Raw genomic sequence first — 12183 nt, 5'->3', positions numbered from 1 at the left:
CTCTCTTCCTCGTTTGACCAAGAAACAACGAGAAGGCAATTGACAAGACTGGTGACATCGTGTGGAAGCTGTAGGACTTGCAATCTCGGCCCCATTTAATTTCGTGCCCCTTGAACAATACATGCAAGTGGCGCATGGATATTTTTTTCAGTTTTCAGTGATCAGTTTTTCTTGCGCTTTTCGATGAAACAGACGCTCTGTTATAGTCACAGCCGTGATTTAACCAGTTTTAGAAACGTCCGTGTTTTCTATCCACACATACGAATCATATGCATATACTATATTCCTGGCATGAGTAGCAGGACGCCGAAATGTTGCGATGTTTAACAGAATGTTCGAAAAAGTAGGGGGTCGACTTAAGAGGTTTTAACTGACTTGCCTAGTTAAATAAAGGTAAAGAATAAATAAAAAATAAAATAAAAAAAGGTCATCAACAGGCTGTTACGTCCCACTACGTTACATCCCACGTGATTCAACAGGCTACGTTCTATTCTGTAACATGAGATGCAGTTGATACATTGTAACAGCACAGACTAATGACAGTTTCCCAACATATTGTCACTTAGTTGCCATGTACCAATGCATGCAGACCATACTTCCTAAAACTATAGGCCGTATTAAAGGGTGTGTCTAGAACTACTTGTTGTGCTAGTGACACTGTGACATATATTGTTATGCAAAATAATTGTCAATCGTGGACGTATATTCACTCGCCATGACATGCATTTAACACCAAACTTCACGTAACTATAGAATTGTAAACAATGTAGATTATATTTACCTTGAGTACAAACTCCTTCCCCGCGGTGCGAATCTCAAACTGCCCCTCATCCCCCTCCACATCATAGCTGAAGCTGGCTTCGCCTATCGTTATGTGTCCCAGCGGCAAGGCGTCTTGGGGAGTCTTGAAGTAATACAAATAACATTTCCTCTCGTCGTACACAAACCAGCGGAGTTTAAACCCCCGCAGCGGCCCTTTTCCAGCGAGTTTAGTCAAATAACCGCATAGTTTCGCAACCGGGTCCTTCAGTGATTCGGGTTCGCCTGCGTCCACCGAATTGGAGGCCAGAACCCGCAGGTCTCGTGTAGAGTTCTCCTCTCCGCCATCCTCTTCGTGCATCTTTCCCCAACTTTCTTCGTCTTGGCTTGCACCAGAGCGGACGCACGGTCACAGATGATCCATTATACTGACCAGATACTCAAGTGGCCGCTCTTAACAATAAAAATATATGTCTTAAAAAATGGAAGGCAGTCCAGTCCAGGAAGGAGACAAAATTAGGTGGGATCATTCAGCATTGTGAACCTAGCGACATTAAGGTCAAGTGAGCATAAGGCTAAATTTCAAAATAAAAGTCAACCTGAATGTTTTTTTTTCACGATTTACTTGACGTGTTTCTAATTTAAATCACAAAGGTTGTAGATAATTGACTTAAACATACATTTATTAAAGAAAAATATTAATATTACTGAAATCAATTAACAAAGATCGATTTACTGTATTTTTTACTAATTGTAATACTATAGTGATAAAACAATAACAACACAATGCTAGTGCTGTTACTGGAAGTATGGATGGTTTTAAAATACTTGACTCTTACCAGAACAGGATTTAAACATGTTTTGAAGAGAACATTTTCACATTGACCCCATCCAAGTGTAACTGTTTACAGGGCCACAGTGTCCCCCGAACCCCCCTTGTTTCTGTCCCCAAATGCTGCAATTGCCTAGGTGCCGGGGGATAGGGTCTGTAACTGTCCTATATGGGTATCCTCTCTCTAATTCTCCTCTATCTCTCTCTCTTTCTTTCTCTCTCTCTGTCTCACCCCCCAGAGGACCTGAGCCCTAGGACCATGCTTCAGGATTAACTGGCCTGACGAGTCCTGGCTGTCCCTGTCCCCAGTCCAGTTGTACTGCTGGTCCAGTTCTGTTGTTCTGCCTGCAGCTGTGGACCCCTGACCTGATTCACTGGGCCTGCTATGTTGACCCCTTCTCTCGCTCTCTCTATCGCTCGCTATGTCTCTCGCTCACTCGCTATCTGTCTCTCTCGCTCACTCGCTATCTGTCTCTCTCGCTCACTCGCTATCTGTCTCTCTCGCTCACTCGCTATCTGTCTCTCTCGCTCACTATCTCTCTCGCTCGCTATCTCTCTCTCTCGCTCTCTCTATCGCTCGCTATGTCTCTCACTTGCTCGCTCGCTATCTGTCTCTCTCGCTCGCTATCTCTCTCGCTCGCTCTCTCTATCGCTCGCTGTGTCTCTCGCTCGCTCTCTCTATCGCTCGCTGTGTCTCTCGCTCGCTCGCTATCTGTCTCTCTCGCTCGCTGTCTCTCTCTCTCTCGCTCGCTGTCTCTCTCTCTCTCGCTCGCTGTCTCTCTCTCTCTCGCTGTCTCTCTCTCTCTCTCGCTGTCTCTCTCTCTCTCGCTCGCTGTCTCTCTCTCTCTCTCTCTCTCGCTGTCTCTCTCTCTCTCTCTCTCTCGCTGTCTCTCTCTCTCTCTCTCGCTCGCTGTCTCTCTCTCTCTCTCTCGCTGTCTCTCTCTCTCTCTCTCGCTCGCTGTCTCTCTCTCTCTCGCTCGCTGTCTCTCTCTCTCTCTCTCGCTCGCTGTCTCTCTCTCTCTCTCTCGCTTGCTGTCTCTCTATCTCTCTCTCTCTTTCTCACTAGCCGTCTCTTTCTGTATTTGTGCCATTCAAATGTTTTTTAGAGAAAAGCTACTGTCAGCTGTTACCAACAAAGTGTTTTCATTATAGCACTTTACAGCTATTTGCTGTGTACTGTTTATTCTACAGAAGTTGTGTCCAGTAAAGTTGGCGATATTGAATCCTCAGACACCTTGCTAATAGGATCTGGTTTCATACCATGAAGATGTGCATCATTCAATAGATTTTTGGAGGGAAACCAACTGTCTACTGTTACCAGACTGTTGGGGGGGATGTGCATAGTGACAAACTGCTGGAGCACATTGTCTCCATGGTGAAAAACACATTCACAGCAATGACAAACCCACTATGTTCACTGACATTCACTGAACACAAACATACATGCTGTTTTAACAAACACATCTAGGCAAACTGACCCTCACAACCTGCTGAACCAGGCTCATGCTTTGGTTTGTCTTCTCCTCTGCCCTCCAGTCTGACCTGCTGCACTCACTATTCACCCCTAGACCTACAGTCAACACCTCACTATCCACCACTACACCTACAGTCAACACCTCACTATCCACCACTAGACATACAGTCAACACCTCACTATCCACCACTAGACCTACAGTCAACACCTCACTATCCACCACTACACCTACAGTCAACACCTCACTATCCACCACTAGACCTACAGTCCACACCTCACTATCCACCACTACACCTACAGTCAACACCTCACTATCCACCACTAGACATACAGTCAACACCTCACTATCCACCACTAGACCCAGAGTCAACACCTCACTATCCACCACTAGACCTACAGTCAACACCTCACTATCCACCACTAGACCCACAGTCAACACCTCACTATCCACCACTAGACCTACAGTCAACACCTCACTATCCACCACTAGACCTACAGTCAACACCTCACTATCCACCACTACACCTACAGTCAACACCTCACTATCCACCACTAGACCCAGTCAACACCTCACTATCCACCACTAGACCCAGAGTCAACACCTCACTATCCACCACTAGACCTACAGTCAACACCTCACTATCCACCACTAGACCCAGAGTCAACACCTCACAATCCACCACTAGACCTACAGTCAACACATCACTATCCACCACTAGACCCAGAGTCAACACCTCACTATCCACCACTAGACCTACAGTCAACACATCACTATCCACCACTAGACCTACAGTCACACCTCACTATCCACCACTACACCTACAGTCAACACCTCACTATCCACCACTAGACCTACAGTCAACACCTCACTATCCACCACTAGGCCTACAGTCCACACCTCACTATCCACCACTAGACCTACAGAGTCAACACCTCACTATCCATCCATCACTAGACCTACAGTCAACACATCACTATCCACCACTAGACCTACAGTCAACACCTCACTATCCACCACTAGACCTACAGTCAACACCTCACTATCCACCACTAGACCTACAGTCAACACCTCACAATCCACCACTAGACCTACAGTCCACACCTCACTATCCACCACTAGACCTACAGTCCACACCTCACTATCCACCACTAGACCTACAGTCAACACCTCACTATCCACCACTAGACATACAGTCAACACCTCACTATCCACCACTAGACCTACAGTCCACACCTCACTATCCACCACTAGACCTACAGTCCACACCTCACTATCCACCACTAGACCTACAGTCAACACCTCACTATCCACCACTAGACCTACAGTCAACACATCACAATCCACCACTAGACCTACAGTCCACACCTCACTATCCACCACTAGACCTACAGTCAACACCTCACTATCCACCACTAGACATACAGTCAACACCTCACTATCCACCACTAGACCTACAGTCCACACCTTACTATCCATCACTAGACCTACAGTCCACACCTCACTATCCACCACTAGACCTACAGTCCACACCTCACTATCCACCACTAGACATACAGTCAATACCTCACTATCCACCACTACACCACAGTCCACACCTCACTATCCACCACTAGACCTACAGTCCACACCTCACTATCCACCACTAGACATACAGTCAACACCTCACTCACTATCAACACCACTATCCAGACTAGACATACAGTCAACACAGTCACAATCCACCACTAGACCTACAGTCCACCACACACAGTCACTATCCACCACTAGACCTACAGTCAACACCTCACTATCCACCACCTACAGTCCACACCTCACTATCCACCACTAGACTACAGTCCACACCACTAGACACAGTATCCACCACTAGACCTACAGTCAACACCTCACTATCCACCACTAGACCTACAGTCAACACCCACACTACAGTATCACTATCCATCACTAGACCTACAGTCAACACCTCACTATCCACCACTAGACCTACAGTCAACACCTCACTATCCACCACTAGACCTACAGTCAACACCTCACTATCCACCACTAGACCTACAGTCAACACATCACAATCCACCACTAGACCTACAGTCCACACCTCACTATCCATCACTAGACCTACAGTCAACACCTCACTATCCACCACTAGACATACAGTCAACACCTCACTATCCACCACTAGACCTACAGTCCACACCTCACTATCCATCACTAGACCTACAGTCCACACCTCACTATCCATCACTAGACCTACAGTCAACACATCACAATCCACCACTAGACATACAGTCAATACCTCACTATCCACCACTACACCTACAGTCCACACCTCACTATCCATCACTAGACCTACAGTCCACACCTCACTATCCACCACTAGACATACAGTCAACACCTCACTATCCACCACTAGACCTACAGTCAACACCTCACTATCCACCACTAGACATACAGTCAACACCTCACTATCCACCACTAGACCTACAGTCAACACCTCACTATCCACCACTAGACATACAGTCAACACCTCACTATCCACCACTAGACCTACAGTCAACACCTCACTATCCATCACTAGTAGTTTGTGTCAGGGGGCTAGGGTCAGTTTGTTTTATCTGGAGTACTTCTCCTGTCCTATTCGGTGTCCTGTGTGAATCTAAGTGTGCGTTCTCTAATTCTCTCCTTCTCTCTTTCTTTCTCTCTCTCTCTCGGAGGACCTGAGCCCTAGGACCATGCCCCAGGACTACCTGACATGATGACTCCTTGCTGTCCCCAGTCCACCTGGCCGTGCTGCTGCTCCAGTTTCAACTGTTTTGCCTTATTATTATTCGACCATGCTGGTCATTTATGAACATTTGAACATCTTGGCCATGTTCTGTTATAATCTCCACCCGGCATAGCCAGAAGAGGACTGGCCACCCCACATATGTTCTCTCTAATTCTCTCTTTCTTTCTCTCTCTCGGAGGACCATGCCCCAGGACTACCTGACATGATGACTCCTTGCTGTCCCCAGTCCATCTGACCGTGCTGCTGCTCCAGTTTCAACTGTTCTGCCTTATTATTATATGACCATGCTGGTCATTTATGAACATTTGAACATCTTGGCCATGTTCTGTTATAATCTCCACCCGGCACAGCCAGAAGAGGACTGGCCACCCCACATAGCCTGGTTCCTCTCTAGGTTTCTTCCTAGGTTTTGGCCTTTCTAGGGAGTTTTTCCTAGCCACCGTGCTTCTACACCTGCATTGCTTGCTGTTTGGGGTTTTAGGCTGGGTTTCTGTACAGCACTTTGAGATATCAGCTGATGTACGAAGGGCTATATATAAAAATAAATTTGAATAAATAAATTTGATATTACAGTAGATCACTGGTTAATAGAGATGTCATCCTTCCCTTATTTATAACCTGTATTACAGTAGATCACTGGTTAACAGACGTCATCCTTCCCTTATTTATAACCTGTATTACAGTAGATCACTGGTTAACAGACGTCATCCTTCCCTTATTTATCTCTTCCCTAACCTCAGGTAATAATTAACCAGAAACATGTGCTGTCTTTCCAACTGATGGAAACTTTCCACACAAATATTAATTTAGAAAGCTAAAGACCTTCAGTGTAGGTCTGTTGTCTTAACAATGTACTAACAATTCTAATGTAATACGTGTCTATAGCAGTCAATAACAGTGATAATAACAGACTATAGGAGTGTAACATAACTGTTTTTAACAATGTACAGCAGATCTACAAACGCACAGACGTGTTTAAAGAGCATAAACTATTTTGTTTGACTGGGAGCAGCATAGGGTGTCATCTAGTGGAATGGGAATCAAATATTATTCCAAATATTATTTAATGAGGGATATTGAACGTTCCATAATTAATTCCTTTTCAACGCATTAATAACGTTAATTAGGTTTTTGGAGATGTTTTTGATTGTATTTTTCATGTCATTTACCCACCTAGTACATATTTACAAATAACCACTAGAAGTCGACAATAAGCCTCAAACTCTTCTAAAATAGGAGAGGGAGGAATCAGATAAAAAGAACGCATCTTGAAACAGGCAACCTATACTACGATTTGTGATCTTGTAGTCATGTAAAGGGAGACTATTATTTTGAAGCTTTTTTCGCGATATGGACGGTCACGTTAATGTCGCTGATTTCACGGAGCTGAACCATTCTAGCCAATAAAAGGGCAGATATGCGTGAACACAACAGGCACAACTCCGATGTAGTGTTTTTCCTCAAAGTTGCCGGGATGTCACGTGTCCTACTTCTATCAACTACACTCGTAACAACCTACGCATTACGAAACGTCTATTCGACCAAATAATACACACGTAGCAAATAAATCATTACATTTTTTGTTAACAAAATTAAACACTCTCTCATTGACCTCCATACAAAAACTCCTAGCTTGGTGACCAACAAAAACAAAAAACGCCACCCACTGGAGAAGACATAATTTGTGCCCAGTTATCGCTCTCGCTTGGCCTCTTCTTCTCTGGCAAGGTTCTGTTTCCATCCGCATGACTGCTTGGACTCTGGGGGATTCCCGTGATGATGGTAGTTGTAGTTTTAGAGGAAATGAGTTAGAACCGTAAAGTAGCCTACCACAAGGTGGAAACAAACATTTCTAAGTTCCTTTCTGTAATTTTTATTTTACCTTTATTTAAGCTAGGCAAGTCAGTTAAGAACAAATTCTTATTTTCAATGACGGACTAGGAACAGTGGGTTAACTGCCTTGTTCAGGGGCAGAACGACAGATTTCTACCTTGTCAGTTAGGGATTTGATCTAACAACCTTTCAGTTGCTAGTCCAACGCTCTAACCACTAGGATACCTGCCGCCCCTACACTCTAACCACTAGGATACCTACCTCCCCTACACTCTAACCGCTAGGATACCTGCCGCCCCTACACTCTAACCACTAGGCTACCTGCCTCCCCCTACACCCTAACCACTAGGATACCTGCCGCCCCTACACTCTAACCACTAGGATACCTGCCTCCCCTACACTCTAACCACTAGGCTACCTGCCACCTCTACACCCTAACCACTAGGATACCTGCCGCCCCTACACCCTAACCACTAGGATTCCTGCCGCCCCTACACTCTAACCACTAGGATACCTGCCACCTTCTACACTCTAACCACTAGGCTACCTGCCACCTCTACACTCTAACCACTAGGATACCTGCCTCCCCTACACTCTAACCACTAGGATACCTACCTCCCCTACACTCTAACCACTAGGATACCTGCCACCTTCTACACTCTAACCACTAGGCTACCTGCCACCTCTACACTCTAACCACTAGGATACCTGCCTCCCTACACTCTAACCACTAGGCTCTACCTGCCGCCCCTACACTCTAACCACTAGGATACCTACCTCCCCTACACTCTAACCACTAGGCTACCTGCCTCCCCTACACTCTAACCACTAGGCTACCTGCCACCTCTACACTCTAACCACTAGGCTACCTGCCTCCCCTACACTCTAACCACTAGGCTACCTGCCTCCCCTACACTCTAACCACTAGGCTACCTGCCTCCCCTACACTCTAACCACTAGGCTACCTGCCTCCCCTACACTCTAACCACTAGGCTACCTGCCTCCCCTACACTCTAACCACTAGGCTACCTGCCTCCCCTACACTCTAACCACTAGGATACCTACCTCCCCTACACTCTAACCACTAGGCTACCTGCCTCTCCATGTAACCATGATCCCGCTTTTATTGTTGTCCCCCATGATCGATGAAATGCTACCTTATATAATGTTACTTACCCTACATTATTCATCTCATATGCATACGTATATACTGTACTCTATATCATCGACTGCATCCTTATGTAATACATGTATCACTAGCCACTTTAACTATGCCACTTTGTTTACATACTCATCTCATATGTATATACTGTACTCGATACCATCTACTGTATCTTGCCTATGCTGCTCTGTACCATCACTCATTCATATATCCTTATGTACATATTCTTTATCCCCTTACACTGTGTATAAGACAGTAGTTTTGGAATTGTTAGTTAGATTACTTGTTGGTTATTACTGCACTGTCGGAACTAGAAGCACAAGCATTTCGCTACACTCGCATTAACATCTGCTAACCATGTGTATGTGACAAATACAATTTGATTTGATTTGATTTGAAATAGGGGAGGAGCATGCAGAAAGTACATAGCGCAGCGTGGTAAGTGTCCATGAAGATTTTAATAAGAAAAGCCTGAACACTATGAAATACAACGAACAATGAACGTGAAATAAACCAAACCTGAAACAGTCCCGTGTGGCACAAACACTGACACACTCAGATCACACCCTGACCAAACAAAACATATAAACATACAAAGCAAACTAAGGTCAGGGCGTGACAGTACCCCCAAGGTGCAGATTCCGGCCGCAAATCCTGAACCTATCGGGAGGGTCTGGGTGGGCATCTGTCCACGGTGGCGGCTCTGGCGCTGGACGTGGACCCTACTCCACCATAGTCTTAGTTCGCTTCTGTGGCCTCCTAGGAACGGCGACCCTCGCCGCCAACCTAGGACTGGCAACCCTACTAAAGGGCCCCACTGGACTGAGGGGCAGCTCCGGACTGAGGGGCAGCTCAGGACTGAAGGGTAGCTCAGGACTGGCTGGCGGCTCTGGCAGCTCCTGGCTGGCTGGCGGCTCTGCCAGCTCCTGGCTGGCTGACGGCTCTGGCAGGTCCTGGCAGACTGACGGCTCTGGCAGGTCCTGGCTGGCTGGCGGCTCTGGCAGCTCCTGGCTGGCTGGCGGCTCTGGCAGGTCCTGGCTGGCTGGCGGCTCTGGCAGCTCCTGGCTGGCTGGCGGCTCTGGCAGCTCCTGGCTGACTGACGGCTCAGGACAGACCGGGGACTCTAGCAGCTCTGGACAGACCGGGGACTCTAGCAGCTCTGGACAGGCGGGGGACTCTAGCAGCTCTGGACAGACGGGGACTCTAGCAGCTCTGGACAGACGGGGGACTCTAGCAGCTCTGGACAGACGGGGGACTCTAGCAGCTCTGGACAGACGGGGGACTCTAGCAGCTCTGGACAGACGGGGGACTCTAGCAGCTCTGGACAGACGGGGGACTCTAGCAGCTCTGGACAGACGGGGGACTCTAGCAGCTCTGGACAGACGGGGACTCTAGCAGCTCTGGACAGACGGGGACTCTAGCAGCTCTGGACAGACGGGGGACTCTAGCAGCTCTGGACAGACGGGGACTCTAGCAGCTCTGGACAGACGGGGACTCTAGCAGCTCTGGACAGACGGGGGACTCTAGCAGCTCTGGACAGACGGGGGACTCTAGCAGCTCTGGACAGACGGGGGACTCTAGCAGCTCTGGACAGACGGGGACTCTAGCAGCTCTGGACAGACGGGGGACTCTAGCAGCTCTGGACAGACGGGGGACTCTAGCAGCTCTGGACAGACGGGGGACTCTAGCAGCTCTGGACAGAAGGAGGACTCTGGCAGCGCTGGAGAGGAGGAAGGCTCTGGCAGCGCTGGACAGGCGGGAGACCCTGTAGGCAGAAGACGGAGAGACAGCCTGGTGTGGGGGGCTGCCACCGGAGGGCTGGTGCGTGGAGGTGGCACTGGATAGACCGGACAATGCAGGCGCACTGGAGCTCTTGAGCACCGAGCCTGCCCAACCTTACCTGGTTGAATGCTCCCCGTAGCCCGACCAGTGTGGCGAGGTGGAATAGGCCGCACTGGTCTGTGCTGGCGAACCGGGGACACCATGCGTAAGGCTGGTGCCATGTACGCCGGCCCAAGGAGACGCACTGGAGACCAGATGCGTAGAGCCGGCTTCATGGCACCTGGCTCGATGCCCACTCTAGCCCGGCCGATACAAGGAGCTGGAATGTACCGCACGGGGCTATGCACCCGCACCGGGGACACCGTGCGCTCCACAGCATAACACGGTGCCTGCCCGGTCTCTCTCGCTCTCCGGTAAGCACAGAAAGTTGGCGCAGGTCTCCTACCTGGCTTCGCCACACTCCTTGTGTGCTTCCCCCCCAATAGATTTTTGGGGCTGCCTCTCGGGCTTCCTACCGCGTCGCCATGCTGACTCCAATCGCCGGTATCCCTCCTCACACTGCTCCAGAGAATCCCAGGCGGGCTCCGGCACTCTCCCTGGGTCGACCGCCCACCTGTCTATCTCCTCCCAAGTAGTGACACAGTCCAGCTCCCATGTCCAGAAATCCTGACTTCGCTGCTGCTGCTGCCCATTACCACACCGCTTGGTCCTTTTGTGGTGGGTGTTTCTGTAACGGCAGATTTCCTCCTCTTTGTCTGAAGAGGAGGTGTAGCAGGGATCGGACCAAAACGCAGCGTGGTAAGTGTCCATGACGATTTTAATAAGAAAAGCCTGAACACTATGAAATACAAAACAATAAACGATAACATGAAATAAACCAAACCTGAAACAGTCCCGTGTGGTGACAAACACTGACACAGGAAACAAACACCCACAAACCAACAGTGAAACCCAGGCTACCTAAATATGGTTCCCAATCAGAGACAACGACTAACACCTGCCTCTGATTGAGAACCATATCAGGCCAAACACAGAAACAGACACACTAGACATCCAACATAGAATGCCCACTCAGATCACACCCTGACCAAACAAAACATATAAACATACAAAGCAAACTATGGTCAGGGCGTGACAGTTTAACTTTTCAAAGCTGTGTCAACGCCCAGGGCGAAACACTTCAAAGCTGTGTTTTTGATCCACACTGATGGAGCTCAGAGCATAAGAATTTCACTGTACCCTGCGACGACATCTGCAACCCTGAGCACTGACTAATAAACTCATCTGATCTAATAAGACTCTCTGTGTAACAACATTTCCTGTTGCATAGTAACACTCAGATACAGTGGCTCAGAGACCACAGTTTCTCCTCCACATGTTTACTTTCCATTTACCTTCTTGAACCCACCCGGTAATCATACCCATACCCCACTCATAGGCAGGGGAACAGGCTGCTCACACTACTACTGACAACAGATCAGATCAGCAGGGGAACAGGCTGCTCACACTACTACTGACCACAGATCAGATCAGCAGGGGAACAGGCTGCTCACACTAC

At 48.1% G+C, this 12183-nt stretch overlaps 1 protein-coding gene across 1 annotated transcript in view; it reads right to left on the bottom strand.

The window, feature by feature from the left end:
- Window positions 1–1297, bottom strand: part of LOC112247879 (TBC1 domain family member 2B-like) — a gene marked incomplete at its 3' end in the record, with an annotated part of 33761 nt that extends 32464 nt beyond the window's left edge. The window contains exon 1 of the mRNA XM_042327581.1: window positions 782–1297. Within this exon, the coding sequence (XP_042183515.1) occupies window positions 782–1120 (339 nt within the window). The remainder of the gene's footprint in view (window positions 1–781) is intronic.
- Between the last annotated feature and the right edge of the window lie 10886 nt (window positions 1298–12183).

The sequence above is a fragment of the Oncorhynchus tshawytscha genome, linkage group LG01 (genome assembly GCF_018296145.1).
Source record: "Oncorhynchus tshawytscha isolate Ot180627B linkage group LG01, Otsh_v2.0, whole genome shotgun sequence".
NCBI classification, from domain to species: domain Eukaryota; kingdom Metazoa; phylum Chordata; class Actinopteri; order Salmoniformes; family Salmonidae; genus Oncorhynchus; species Oncorhynchus tshawytscha.
This window is presented reverse-complemented; position numbering and strand designations above follow the sequence as displayed.